The sequence below is a fragment of the Polypterus senegalus genome, chromosome 1 (genome assembly GCF_016835505.1).
Source record: "Polypterus senegalus isolate Bchr_013 chromosome 1, ASM1683550v1, whole genome shotgun sequence".
Taxonomy (NCBI): Eukaryota; Metazoa; Chordata; class Cladistia; order Polypteriformes; family Polypteridae; genus Polypterus; species Polypterus senegalus.
In genome coordinates, this window is record NC_053154.1 from 90,822,861 (window position 1) to 90,838,476 (window position 15,616).

A 15,616-nucleotide genomic window follows, 5' to 3' on the forward strand; every position below is an offset into this window, starting at 1 on the left:
ACTCAATGTACAGAGGTTGACTTTCTTAAAATCATATATTATTCAAACTTTTTAAATTGTTTTAAATCGCTTTTAAATAAACACAACTCAAAATATTATTCAGCGGTTGTAAAAACACAGGGTTATACCAATGTAGCTATTGCCTAGAAATATCACCTGGCATTTCATCACATATCCTTCAGCCACCTCCTTTAGTTAAGTATTTGCTTTGATTTGATCGTAAAGTTCTACTATTATTCAAAATCACACAATGTGGTTACTGTTAGCACTAATCAAGATCCATGATCATGCTCCACTTCATAGAATTATGTTTACATTAGTAGGAGACCCTGACCTTGTGATGCAATAATATGTGGGCCTAGACTATGGAATCCTGGGCAGACCTCCTTGCACACTTAGACTTTAAACTTCCTTTCATTCCTGCAGTCTTTGTTAACACAGCAGACCATGAAGAATTCTAGCTTACCCTAAACAAGCTGCTGTAATTTAGATTTTCCTTTGTATTATTTCTTTTAGCTGTATTGTCCTTCATACCAATCTGTACTTTATGATATCTGGGTCATCTGCCTTTAATGATTGACATAGAGTAGCCAAGTTGAAACTACCGGCCCTCTCCTGTACATCTATTTTGGTTAGACTCAGGGTTTCTGGTTTAGCTTAATGTTGCCTACACATTATTAACTAATTCTAATTTACTCTCATTATCTGAGATACATTATCATGCTCATAACTCATTTCTTGACAATTTCTATATCTTCTGGCATACCAGTGTTGTGTGATTTTTTTAACACATTTTGAAGTATCGTATCTAGATATCCCATTTAAATGAAATCTTTGATATGTATAGGTTATCTGTTATAATCTTATTCTTTGATATATTCAGCTCTTCTAGATTATACTTTTTACCTAATCAATCAAAGACTTATAATGTGGCTAATTCTCTGATATAATGAGGCTACAAAGGTCTCTTATAATCAGTTATGCAAAATTATGTAAAATTTCTAGTCTATGTGTGGTTTGTGTTATATCCAAGTCTACTGATTTGTAAAATCTTTAGTATTAGTAAAACACCTTCTGTCTTAACTGCTGTATGACTGATTTACTAGCAGCACTCCAGATAGGGTAACTGTGAAAGTTCAAATAATTTCAAAGAAGGCCACATGTCATTTTGTTTTCTTTACAGTGTGTTTGAAGACTGTCACAAATTACTGTCTCCAGATCCTTACTATGAAGCTTGTATTTTTGATGGCTGTCAAATGCCAGACACAGATATTGAGTGTTCCAGTCTACAGAACTATGCTTCCATGTGTTCCAGCGTGGGTGTTTGTTTGTACTGGAGAAATTTCACCAACAACAGATGTCGTATGTATAATATTTTACTAAAATCATACTGTTTTTGAGGTGGCATCACTCTCTTAACTATACATTTACAATAGGTAATCTCACATGTTAAATTATTTAAATCAAGGACATCTATTAAATGCCCAGTGGTGTGTTTTGTGTCATAAGTTGATTTAACCCGCAGCATCTAAAGGAAAGATATTTGGAGATGTAAGAATATAATAAATTCTTTAAAGTAAATGATATTTCATTTATAGTTTTTAACAATAAAATCTACTTTTGTTACTAAAGAATATAACCTTTATACTGTCAACAGCTTTTAAATTCAACAAACATGAAGCTTTTTTTAAAAAAATAAGATGAGACAGGGTACAACAGCAGTATAATCCTGTGAACTTTTGCTATTTCTTATATAATTTCTTTTTCCTTTTCAGCATCCACCTGTCCTACAACGAAAATATATAAGCCCTGTGGACCACTGGAACAAGACACTTGTACACAACGGTTAGTGTTGTTCTTTTGAACAGTGTTGTCTCAAGAATGATTTTTCGCCACATTTAAGAAAAAGCAAGTTTACTTTGTCAATAGAATTTTGCCTTTTTAAATGTTTTACATTTTTGCAGTAACGCCTACCAAGTAATGTCGGAATAGCAAACAAAAAAAAAAGCACATAGGATCTGTTAAATTCAGGGAAATAAAACCTCTGGAGGCAACATACCACTAGTGAGTAGATATCAGCACTTTCCTACATGGTACCCTATTTAGCATTGGTGTGGCTCCATTCAAAGCATCTGTTACAATATCATCCCTTGAGAGGTAGCTACTGTATTACCTCGAGATTGTTGTTGAGCTCAAGCAGCCCAGACTGCTACAGAATGGAATTGTGTCATTTTTTGCACTCAGTTCTGCTTTTCTCTTGGATCAGATGACCAGCATATCTACAGAGATAAGACTAGTCTTGAATGGCACACTAGCAGAACAGTGGCTTTCACAGTGTAGGTGCCATTGTCCAAGTCATCTAGTTCCATCTGCTGCCTGTTAATAGTCCGGCGTAGTGCTTGGCCGTGGATTACCAGATCCCTTGGAAGCCTAGTAGTGGATGTTGCTATTAAACCCCAACAACCAACCTCCACTGGGTAGACCATTGCTCTCCAAGCTTGCTGTTCTATCTCAGCTACTAACTCAGCATAGCACATCTTTTTCCTCTCACTTGAATAACAGTAATGGTGTAATTGCAATTATATTTAATATTTAGTCTAGTTAGTAGGTTCTATAATAGTACAACAATAAAATTCTACCATTATAAGTGTGGTCTCCCATGCAATCTCATATTTGTTACTAAGAGGATAAATCAATGAGTGAATCTAATAAGTGTGATTTTACTTACTAACATGTCTTAATATATAGGAAGAGAAAAGACAAAATCACAAGCAATTTGTCAAATGTCTCAAAATACCAAAAACTCAGTTATTCACTGCAAATACAAGCCACATTCATTTTTAACTATCACATAGGGCATTGCTGGTGAGATCTGAAAGTCTTTTCTTGAGGGACATTGAAAAATAAAATAAAATAAAAACAACTTTTAAGTAGTTTAATTTGTCTACAGGTCAACGGATGTTAGCAACATGACAACAGAAGGATGTTTCTGCCCAGATGGAACCACTTTGTTCAGTCCAAATTCTGACATCTGCGTGAAGAAATGTGGTATGTACACATAGGTTCATTTGAGTTTCAGATTATGCCAAAATGTACTACTTTAGAGTTATTTAAAAGGTGGTACTAATTTGGCACATAATACATTTCTTGTTTATCTGTCATTGCTCAATAAATATTTTCAAATCACGTACAGTAAAACAGTCAAGCCCAGTTTTCTCCAAGCTACTGTATCTGTAGGGTTTTATTTCTAAGCATCTTTTTATTGAAGGGCTCACTCGTGTCTGGTTTAATTAGGTCTATCAAAGAATCAGGCAAAACTACATATCAGCCTTTTACAGTATTATTTTTTTTCATAAAACTGTGTTCAACTGTTAATTATTTTATTTTGAGCTGTAGAAGTGCTACCTAGTCCTAAAGGGTTTAGAAAGAGGAAAGTCAGACTTAAGTAAGGATGGTACATAGAGAATTATTAAGCCAAATCACAAAACCAAAATGCAGACGACAAAGTCAAACCGTATGTGAATGAGCTTCCAAGCCCCAATATGCCTTTTCCAAACACTTACTTATTTATTTCAATGTCTTCCTTTGAAGACTACCTGATGTGTGTCACCAGCTTTTACAACCTATCAGGATAACTTAACTGGCAATGGAGGTTATTATAATAAACAATAATGTAGGAAAAACCTAAAAAAACCTGCAAAATGGCAGAGCTAATAGAAAAAACAAAATAAAATGGCAATATAAAATATTTCAAAAAATAACCATTAATTATGGGTATTAAATCAGTCAAATGATCTTAATGAATTCCTAACACCCACTAATGCAGAAATATGTTACTAATGTGCTCTGTACATCTGAATATTAAAATTTCATGACTTGGTGCAGAAACACACCATTTAAACAGGAATGATGAAGAAACCACCTAGGCAGAATAAAAATCAGTACAGTAAATTACTGAACAGAAAGCAGATGCTTGGACATTGTCAGCTTATTATGAGTTGAAAGAAAAGAGCTACAGGTGACTTGTAGCAGTGCACCATGCTATAGTTTCGCTTTTATAATATTTCAGATTAGTTGCCTAACTATAATTATTACATGATAGTACAACCAAAAAATGGAAAGATTCTAAAATATTATTAAAAATAATGTGTCATTCTTCTTCTTCTCATAGGATGCCTTGATCCCAATGACATACCTAGGAAGGTAAGAATGAATCAATTATTTCATTTCATGTCTCTAAATTGTACCTATACATCGATAGAAATTAGTATAAGGCAGGGTGGTAAAACATTTTCAGAAAAGATTTCTCTTTTCCAGACAGCAATTCACAGATCAATCTCACAAAGTCCTCTCCTATTATTCCTAAACAAGTTCGTAACATGCTATATCCAATAAGGATAGTTTCTGCCTGAAAAGAACAAGATACTCTTTTCTGAAAGACAATTATGATCTTATGTTTTGATATCCAGTGCTAGCTACCAAGTGGAAAATTTCACAAATAATATTTATACATAAGAAATGCATACAAAATAATTTCTGTCACACTAAAATCAATATTTGTCATTTGTTTCCACAAGTTTGGAGAGAAATTTGAATACAACTGCCAGGACTGTATTTGTGATGAGGACACAAAGACCGTCAAGTGTGTAGATCATTCATGCCCCGTCATCCCAGAACCCAACTGCAATGACCCAGGCTTTGTGCTTTCCAACGAGACAAGTGTGGATGATCCTTGCTGCACAGAACTGATCTGCAGTAAGTCATGCCAAGGATCAACTTGCAATAATTTACTCATGTGAATATACCTTAGGCTATACAGTAGTTAAATTGGCATGAAGGTTGAAGGTTTTATAAAATAATATATTAAACAAATAGCTGTATAAGATATTCTTTGCCCACAGTTGCAGTATGTTCAAGCCTGTCATTATTATTTTCAGTCTAAAAAAATAATTATTTAGTGAAAATGTTATCGTATGGGTGACAATCAATATAATTTGCTGTACCTAAGCTAATGATGACACTAAATGTTGTACATTAAATCACAGTGTCACATAATTTGTCAGTAAACACACAATACTTCATCCTGACATATTAGAATTATGTTAGTATCAATGCAATTCTTAACTAAATCTAATATATTTTTTTAAATTAGAAGATTGTTCTCAATTTATCACAGATCTGTATCACTTCCATTCATGTTGATGATTTTGCCTTTTGAAAGGCCTCTGCTAGCCAAATTAGAATGCAGTTAGTACCCTTTTTAATTCTTTCCTTTTCTATCTGGAAATACCACTCCTGCAAGCCGATTTGTTAACTTTATATTTTGATTTGATTTACCAGGATGCAACATTTCTTTGTGCTATCCAAATCACCTAAAATGCAGCCCTGGATTCCAATCAGTTACAAAAATAGAAGAAGGCAAATGCTGCCCTGTCTACACCTGTGGTAAGTCAGTGAAAGGAGAAGGCAACTATCAATTTCTTTGGAGGAGCCCACAGACAGACTCTCAGTACTAATGTTTGTGCTTCTTCCTTTTGCAGAGCCAATGGATGTTTGTGTCTTCAATTCTGTGGAATACCAGGTAAAACTTATGGAACTGTTCCATGTAGTGTTTCAATTCTAGAGCAGTAAGTTGCAGGTTTAAGGTTTTATTCACTCATAATAATACAAAAAAAAAACATAGAATTTGTCTAGTCAGGTGAATTCACTGAGAAAGGAAACAAAACACATAAAGGTAATATGTACACAATTGAAAACAACTCTAAGATCAGTTTTCAAAAATCATTTTAAAGCACAGTTATTGGACGATTACTTCTAATATTACAAACTTAGTGTTTATGTAGAAACACTCTGTACTCTAGTTTTCTATTAGTGATAATTTTTGTTTAAAAGTGTTATAAGTTCATATAATGGGTGTCTTTCATTAACTGAGATAATTCCTAATTTCTTCAGTATTACCCTCAATTGGACCTTTATGGTGTCATCTACATCAGCACCAATAATTCTGTCTGCCTGTTTGGTAAGCTGTTGAATTTTGCTTGCATTTTAATTTTTTCATTCCACTAAACCAAGCAATGGAAATGAAAATAATGACTCACTGGATCCCTCTTCATTAAATGGAAAACATGAGGTCCCTGTCCACAGTGAATAATCTGTAACATTATACCGTATTTCACCAAAAATAAGACAGGGTCTTATATTAATTTTTGCTCCAAAAGATGCACTAGGGCTTATTTTCGGGGGATATCTTATATTTATTCATGTACAACAATATGCATTTATCCAAATACAGTCATGTCATCTTCTTCTGGAATATCGTCATAACTCTCCACATTCAAACTCTGAATTTCAGCCTGAATTTCTTCCTACTCCAGCCGCTTTTAGGATGCTTGATTTTTGATGAATGGTTCGATGTGGTGAAGCAAAATGCCAACATACAAATGCATTTGTGGTGCTTTTATATTCAGGTGTCGCATATTCTTCAAAATAATGACACGATACATTTTAAAAGTCTCACATACCATCTTCTGTACTGTCTTTTTTTTGTTTTGCACCTTTACAATACCATCAGAATGTACGGTGGCGTATTTGAGCCATAGAGAAAAACAATAAGGACATAAAAATGTCTATTTTGTGATTAAAGTGGAAATTTCGGCTTTAACTTTGTAGTTTACTTTATCATTAAAACAGACCGTCGTAAACGTAATCTGAAAACCGACCTAGTTGTTAAATCGCTACGCGGTTCTGACCTGACAGCAGCATTGCCACACAGAACATATTAAATATATAATATTCCAGGCCTCTGCACATTTAGAATTCTTAGATTTATATTAATATGTATGTTACCTTTTACAGATAAATTGTTAACTTTGTTTAAATAATAAATACTGCTAATAGTTACACATATGGAGTGGTACGGTGGCAGATCGGTAGTGCTGCTGTCTCGCAGGGAGCCATGTCCCTTGTGATCTCTGCCTGGAGTTTGCATGTTTTCCTGGTGGGTTTCCACAGTGTGCTCAGTTTTCCATCCAAAAACATGAAAGTTGGCTATTGGATGAACCTTCAATGACACCAGTGTATGTGTGTGCTTGTGTTCACCTTGCGATGAGTTGATGCTCCTTCCAGGGATTTTGTTTCTGTCTGGCTCCGATGCTGTTGGAATGGGCGCATCCCCGAACTGATGGATGTAATCATTAAACATCCTTTTCAGAGATATTGTGGAAAGGTGTCCTAACTCGCTAACTTGTTCAATTCATCAATACTTAAGGGGAAGCTGACATGAAATGTCATATTTCCTCTAACACTGATTGCTATCCTGCTTCTTTTGTCCCTAGGTTGGAGTTCCAGTTCCGCTAGATAAATGCCAGACATGTGTCTGCAGCCAAGAAATCGATCCTAAAGAAAAACTACACATCATTAACTGTGTGCCTGTGAAATGTGATGAAACTTGTGAGCCGGTGAGTCCTCCTCCTCTACTTTATTAATGACTAGCAAAATACCTGCGCTTCGCAGCGGAGAAGTAGTGTGTTAAAGAAGTTATGAAAAAGAAAAGGAAACATTTTAACAATAACGTAACATGATTGTCAATGCAATTGTTTTGTCACTGTTTTGAGTGTTGCTGTCATATATATATATATACACACACACACACACAGACACACACATATAAACATATATACATATCTGCATATACACATATCTACATATATACATATACACATACATACATACACATAAATATACACATATACAGTATACACACATGCACATACATATATATATATATATACACACACAGACACATATATACACATATATATATACAGATCTACATATATATATACACACATACATACATACATACACATATATATATATATATATATACATATCTACATATATATATACTGTATATAGCAAAATCCACGCGCTTAGCAAGCGAAGTACCGCTTTTAAATTTTTATTAAGAAGAAAAGAAAACCTTTTTAAACTGAGGTGAAATATACCAATAACTATCTGTTAAGGATATATTTTTATATTTTTATATATTTTTTATATTTTTATACCACGTTGTCAGTTCAGAGCTCTGGTTGTAATATGACCAAGCTGCGCACTGAGCTTACTCTTGAGAATGCAATGTATAGTTGTCCAGGAGAAAAGCAATGTTGCCTGAAATCAATGGCAACCTTTTGTAGTCCTTGAGACTTATTAATTGTCATCGCGAAGCAGAGCCTTACTGGAAATTTGAGGCATTTGAATTGAAATGGGAGATCAGAGGGTATAACAATGATGCGAGAAATACATTCAGAGTGTGGCGCTCTGCTGTTTTTTTGTGTAGCTGCCTTCACACTGCTTCTCCGCTGCTTTATAAACGAACGCCATATAAGGCCGTCCCTTCTCCTTGTTTCGTGGTTCTGTACTGTTTTATTGTTCGTTTATTACGATTGCTGTAGTTATTGTGTAGCTATTTGAGGCTTACTTTACTGTTCAGGTACCCATTTCCTTTATTTAATCTGCGGCTTGTACGCTATTTTTTGTTCGTTTGTTACGATTATAGATATTTATTGATTCCCTTTTTTAGCTGACTGCCTGCTCATATAAGGCGCTCCGCTGTTTTTTTGTGAAGCAGCCTTTACACAGTTTCTCCGCTGTTTTATAAACGAACAACATATAAGGCCATCCTTTTTCCTTGCTTCGCCAAGGAAGCTGCCTTTTTATTTAATCCACAGGTTCTCCGATGTTTTATTGTTCGTTTATTACGATTGTTATAGTTCTCTTTATATAGCACGTTGTTAGTTCAGCACTCCGGTTGTAATATGACGAAGCTGTGCGAGTTCACTCTTGAGAATGCAACGTATAGTTGTCCAGGAGAAAAGCAATCTTGCCTCTAATCAATGGCAACCTTTTGTAGGGTCTGTTCCTGAGACTTATTACTTGCCATCGCAAAGCAGAGCCTTACTGGAAATTGGAGGCATTTGAATTGAAATGGGAGATCAGAGGGTATAACGGGGATGCGAGGAATACATTGAGTGTGGAGAAACTCTAGAGACAGCGTGTGTATTAACTTGTGGATTTTTCTGTGAGTATTTGGTGGCAGCATGACGAAGTTTCTTCTGCAAGACCGCGTTAGCTGTGTAGCTCAGCTCGGAGCATATTCTTTTCCTACCTTGTGAATTGTGTAATGCGTTTTTTGAACAGGTTTGATGCATGTAAGTGATCACTCGTACTGCGTTCAGTCAGTTCACATGAGCTGCTCTCTTGTGTGATGTTGCAATGTCCGCGGCTTTATTTAATGTTAGCTAAGACCCAGCACTTAAAAGTTTCTCGCTACAGCAATTTTAACTCCGTTACAAAGTGATCCAAAGTCTTGTTTATACCTTGTGTCTTCTCATTAAACTTGTATCTCGCGAATAAAGTATTCGTCGAAGGCATGACAAACAGCAGCGTGAGCGTGTCTATAAACTTAATTTAAACTTACGGTTTACACCGTGCTTTGTTTCCGCAGTAGCTGCACTTATGAATATGCTTGTATGCGTTTTTCTTCCTTGTTTTCTACGTACTGCGTTCACAGTCAGTTCATGTGATTACGTGGGAGGCGTGATGATATGACACGCAACTCCGCCCCCCACAGCCATCGAGCTGAAGTCCATTACAGTATATGGAGAAAAACAGGTTCCAGTTATGACGATTACGCATTGAATTTCAAAATGAAACCTGTCCAACTTTTGTAAGTAAGCTGTAAGGAATGAGCCTGCTAAATTTCAGCCTTCTACCTACACGGGAAGTTGGAGAATTAGTGATGAGTGAGTCTGTCAGTGAGTGAGTGAGTCAGTGAGGGCTTTGCCTTTCATTAATATAGATAAGGCCTTATTCACATCAATGGGTTACAACTGAGTGTAAAGCTTTCTGCTTATTACCAGTACTTTGTGTTCTTTTGCATTTAGAGCATGCAAAGTGATCAGTCTCTGAGTATTTTGTGCAAAGTTCACTATTTACAAAGCACATTGCAATATAAATTGAAACCCAATAACCATGGTAGAGTATGAATCATATAGGAATTTACAAATTAAATATAAACAACAGCAAAACAATAGTTGTGAAGGACATAGCATTAAAATATAAGGGTGACGCCTCCATCCAAATAGTTTTGGAAAAATCAAACCGAAAAATCTAGCAATTTAACCTAGCATTTGCCCAATCGTAGGACACTTAGAAGCAGCCTCTTTTGCTGTTGCTTACTGCTACTCAGGGGCACTAAAAACCTCTGAATCAACACCTTCTAAATACCAAAGGATTTGTTTTTCCCATTACATTAATGATGATATGTACTGTAAAACGCAAGATGAGGAAATTCTAAGAAATCCAAACAAGGGGTTACAGTCTGACAACTTCTCCACACCAATACCTCCTTCTATAAAATACCTATAATGTGATAACTTACATAAAACTTGGAATCCTGTTATAGAATGTTTACTGAAACTATTCTGTATATACTTTGATAATATAAGGGTGGCACATTAGTTTGTGAGTCCAGATTCTGAATCCCACCCGTTGCGCTCTGAAACAATTTTTATTTCTCCCACATTTGGAGGATGTGCCTGTTAGCTTGATCAGTGACTATAAATTAACATATCCAGTGGTGCCCTGAAATCCAATGATTTTAAATTGGATTAAACAAGTTTAAAGCTAGAAGGTTAACACTCTTCCTCTCATAACTGGCTGCCTTTGATGCAGGGCCACGTAAATATTTAAATGTTTCCTGTCACTTTGTGTTTGCAATTTTAACTAAGGCTAAGACTTTTTGGGTAGGAAATTACTGCACTGCCATAGAACTACATACTTCACAATATTGTTTTTGAATTAGTGAAATTTATACAGAGTCAAATAAATGAAATATTAAAATACAGGTTTATTTCTAATTTTCATGTGGTTTATACTCACGTCTCACTTTATAGTTATTTATAGTCTTACCCTTTTTTTTTTTTTTAAATGGCTATTTAGAGAATGGGCACACTTTCCTTGAGGGAGGAGAAGGTGTGTCGAATCCCTGGAGGAGATTTGGCTTCACGGTGACTCTCGTTTTGCATGTCTGTGGCACACGAGCCCGATTCATGCAGCATTGAGGGAATCAGATGGGCTATTTATAAGTTCAACCAGTGTATAAACACTTCATTATATTTTAATGTCACATAATGCAAGGCTTTATTGTAAAGTGCCACAGAGCAGGCAAAGCAAGTCATGCTTACCATGCGCATGTCACAATCCACACAGCAAACTGACATATTTTTGTTTCTCCACCTTTCAGGGATTCAGATATCACCCATCAAAGGAGGAGTGCTGTGGCAAGTGTATCCAGGAGCAATGTTATATACAATACAAGGGAACCAATCAGCTGATCAAGGTATGTGTCTGCTGGTTACCTTTTCTTTCACAGTTGTATTTCACATGGGTTTTGTGGAAGAAAACTCAGACCAGACAGCAGGTGCGGTTATAAAGCAGCTTTATTTTCAGAGTAACGGTGAGAAGAGTTTCAGAAATGCAGACAATCAAATATATATGACAGCGTCAGGGCTCTTCTGAACCCTGTCTGTTGGGTGGGGTCCAGTTTTATACCCCTAGAATGCGTGATTTAATATCATTATAAAATGCAACAGTCAACACATTTATTATACACAAACCTTGAGCCCCTTTAATGTCCCTTGTAAAACTTGATTTCTTGGCTCCTTTTGTTATGGCGTTCAGATGTAAGCTAAGGGAAACGTGATAAGGCAGACTCATGTGTGGAATGTTCAGACCTTGAGTCCTTTGCACAAACTTTTTTCTGTTTGCTAAAACAAAGCATGCTGTTACTTGGTTTCGTAAAGCTTACTTCTCAGACATGAATTAGTACAATGGAACGAAGAGAGCATTCGTCTTCCACAGTTTTCAAACATTCAGTTCCATTGGGGTGGTTCTCTTCATTTTAACCACAGCAGATCTGCTTATTTAAGCAGGTAAATATTCCCAGTGTACTCAATAAGTCATGTTTTGTTTTATGCAACTCTTTTTAAAGATAATGTTAAACATTTTATAGTCACAGATAAACAGAAAGTGAATTGTTAAGCATCCGAAAAATAGCAAATATTGATGAAATTCATTAGAAGAATAAGGGTTCCTAAGGAATTTAGCCTAAGGAAGTTATATTTTAATTTTGTTTTACCTGCTGCCTGTTACCTACCATTGACCAAAATAATTTCTAGTATAATGAAAATGAAGATCAGACCTTGAAAATCCAAAATCACAATTTCAATTGTTGTGTGTTACTGCAGTTTGAGGACTTGCACGGGACTGAATTTTTAATTGGATAAACAAAATGCCATTAAAGCCAAGGAGGATTTCTCATTCACTTTCTTTTTTAACTGTCTCTGTCAGGCTTAATTGGGACACAACAACAATCACAATGGCATATTGAACAAATTAGAAGGGCAAGACTGACATTTCTTATTATTAAACAGAACATGCTGAAAATAAAGCTGCATTTAACTTTGCATCTGTAAAAAAAAATATTCAAACTAACTTACTACTTGTAAAATGAAGTGATGAATTATGTTGATTAGCACGTACAAGTAAGAACTGCCCTGTACTCTGTACATGTGACAGAAACCAACCTTAATTAAAGGATAAGTGTCTGGTTGTTATGTCTCTTTCATTTCAACAGGTGGCACATCACAAACATTTTTAGTAATAAAATGCATTGCAGTTGTCATTCTAATAGATGGCACATCACAAACACTAACACTGAATTGATGAATCCCAAACCGAATGGCATATAACAGAAAAATAAACATTGTATAGTACATTGCAAATGTTAACACTGAGGTTTACGTAGATTAATTAGATTTCAACCGGGCTTAGACAGGTAGTAACCCCATAAAAGTTGGAATTGTGCACTAATGATAATGTTAATAATGAAAATCTTTAAAGACCTGAAAGGTATTCCAGAGTTTGTTTATGGTCTAGTGTTAAAGATAACTATGATGTTTACAGTACACAGAAAGTAAAGCTTTTCATGATGATGTCTACTGCTAAAAGTAGTTGGGTATATGCTATTAAACCAAGGGTGGTATGATGGTACAAAGTCTGTTTGCTGCTTTGCTTCCATTACTCCTGGGTTAGGCTCCAACTGGGTTCAGCAGATTTGAGAATGAGACAAGATATTAACTCTTTTAATTTGAAAATGGTTTTTGATGGTGATCTGTTAAAGACCTTTAAAAATAAGAAATATCACCATATCACTATATCCTAACTACAGGGTCATGGGGGTCTGTTGAAGCCAATCCCAGCCAACACAGGGTACAAGGCAGGAAGAAATCCCGGGCAGGGTGCCGCCCACCACAGAGCACTCATACACATACACACACACACACCAAGCACACACTAGGGACAATTTAGGACCGCCAATGCACCTAACTTGCATGTCTTTTGACTGTGGGAGAAAACACAGAGTGATTTTTCTTATTAAAATTGTATTCCAACTAAAAGATTACACTAGCCTCTAATTGAAAATACAACTAAGAAATGTAGTTAAGCGAAAGTTCAAAAGGACTGTGCCAATGAGTTTCTTTCATGAACCTGCATTTTATTTTTGCTTTTATAAATTGTAATTTTTACTTTTTCTTCTCTCTTTTTTTCTTTAGCCTGGTGAAAAATGGTCTCCTGAACACGATAAATGCTCTGTACACAGTTGCATCCACATCAAAGATACCGTCATATCAACTGTAGCAAAAATTGTGTGTCCTGCATTCCATCCTAAAAACTGCCAACCAGTAAGTGTGTCCAAATGTGTCGGGTTAAACGTGAATTATAAAATTCTGGTCCCTCACATTGACTAATATGTTTCCTAAAAGGAATGAGCTATTTGCAATCACACTGAGATAGACAGAATACTTTGACATCAGAAGTAAGGTATTGGGGTGTTAATCTATCAAGAGAAGTAATCTGCTGATTCAAATAATGTAAAACATTTTTATAATCAAAAGAGGATAATAGAAAGCACCTATGCCCAACAATATTAATGTGAACAACTAGATCAGGGGTGCCCACACTTTTTCGGCTTGCGAGCTACTTTTAAAATGACCAGGTCGTAATGATCTACCTACGTTAAAAATGCGTTTTATATATATATATACTGAGTATACTTTATACATAAAATGTATGTTATCGTACCTTACATAACTGTTATGGCACAATAACAATTCAATACATTTATGGTCACTACAGTATTTGGATTTAATAATCGTCCTTTGGAAAAAGGCTGACTCGCATAAATAAGTAGAGCCGAATAATGCAGTTAAGGAGCTTTTAAATTCAGCCGAGTGAAAAATCATGGCTGTCCGATTAACTGTGATTTTAGTTCCCTCTCCTTTCTCTTTCTCAGATCGCTTTTTGGAAGGACGTCAGTTTCGTAGTTTGTATGAACAGTTCGAAAATGCCTTTCCACATTTTCCTTCTTTGGAATAGCAATGATAGATTGACAGATCAGGCAAATGCACATTGATTGTGACATTGTTAGAAAAAAATCCTCTTCCAATTCCACATCCAGCCCATACCCTCCCCAAACAATTTTTTTAAAATCCCTTCTTTAGTCGATATAAATTGGAAGGCTAACTAGATTACAGCTGGAGTTTTGCAGTAGCTCGAGCATCTGATCGTGCATGATGACCAGTGTGTTAAAAGAGAAGAGATCTCAGACTGGCTGCCCTGTATGTCAATTAAGTGGCAAATGCCATAGGGAGGATATATGATAGACTAACGTTTAAAAAAATTTTTTTTTGAATGCAACACGATCTACCTGCACTACCTTTGCGATCTACTGGTCGATTACGATCGACGCATTGGGCACCCCTGAACTAGACTGTTCAATGAGTCCTTATATTTTCTCCATGACTTTGAACAGTTCTTGAGCTGTCATGGAGTTTTAGTTTAACTTGAAAATTGAAACATTTGGTGCTAAGCTAATTGGTGCGTCTATGTTTGTCCATAGTGATTGAGTTTGTATTGTGATACAGTTGAGGGTTGATTTGTGCATACAGTTGTGCTTGAAAGTTTGTGAACCCTTTAGAATTTTCTATATTTCTGCATAAATATGACCTAAAACATCATCAGATTTTCACTCAAGTCCTAAAAGTAGATAAAGAGAAACCAGTTAAACAAATGAGACAAAAATATTATACTTAGTCATTTATTTATTAAGGAAAATGATCGAATATTACATATTTGTGAGTGGCAAAAGTATGTGAACCTTTGCTTTCAGTATCTGGTGTGTCCCCCGTTTGCAGCAATAACTGCAACAAAATGTTTCTGGTAACTTTTGATCATTCCTGCACACCGGCTTGGAGGAATTTTAGCCCATTCCTCCGTACAGAACAGCATCAGCTCTGGGATGTTGGTGGGTTTCCTCACATTAACTGCTCGCTTCAGATCTTTCCACAAAATTGCGATTGGATTAAGGTCAGAACTTTGACTTGGCCATTCCAAAACATCAATTTTATTCTTCTTTAACCATTCTTTGGTAGAACGACTTGTGTGCTTAGGGTCGTTGTCTTGCTGCATGACCCACCTTCTCTGGAGACTCAAT

General features: G+C 35.7%; 1 protein-coding gene across 1 annotated transcript in view; it reads left to right on the forward strand.

The window, feature by feature from the left end:
* The window catches only part of LOC120526161 (mucin-2-like), a 120,002-nt gene that overhangs the window by 67,179 nt on the left and 37,207 nt on the right, over positions 1 to 15,616 (forward strand). The window contains exons 32-41 of the mRNA XM_039749211.1: positions 1,184 to 1,362; positions 1,776 to 1,845; positions 2,951 to 3,048; positions 4,172 to 4,203; positions 4,578 to 4,755; positions 5,341 to 5,445; positions 5,541 to 5,581; positions 7,335 to 7,457; positions 11,306 to 11,401; positions 13,677 to 13,805. Of these exons, the coding sequence (XP_039605145.1) occupies positions 1,184 to 1,362; positions 1,776 to 1,845; positions 2,951 to 3,048; positions 4,172 to 4,203; positions 4,578 to 4,755; positions 5,341 to 5,445; positions 5,541 to 5,581; positions 7,335 to 7,457; positions 11,306 to 11,401; positions 13,677 to 13,805 (1,051 nt within the window). The remainder of the gene's footprint in view (positions 1 to 1,183; positions 1,363 to 1,775; positions 1,846 to 2,950; positions 3,049 to 4,171; positions 4,204 to 4,577; positions 4,756 to 5,340; positions 5,446 to 5,540; positions 5,582 to 7,334; positions 7,458 to 11,305; positions 11,402 to 13,676; positions 13,806 to 15,616) is intronic.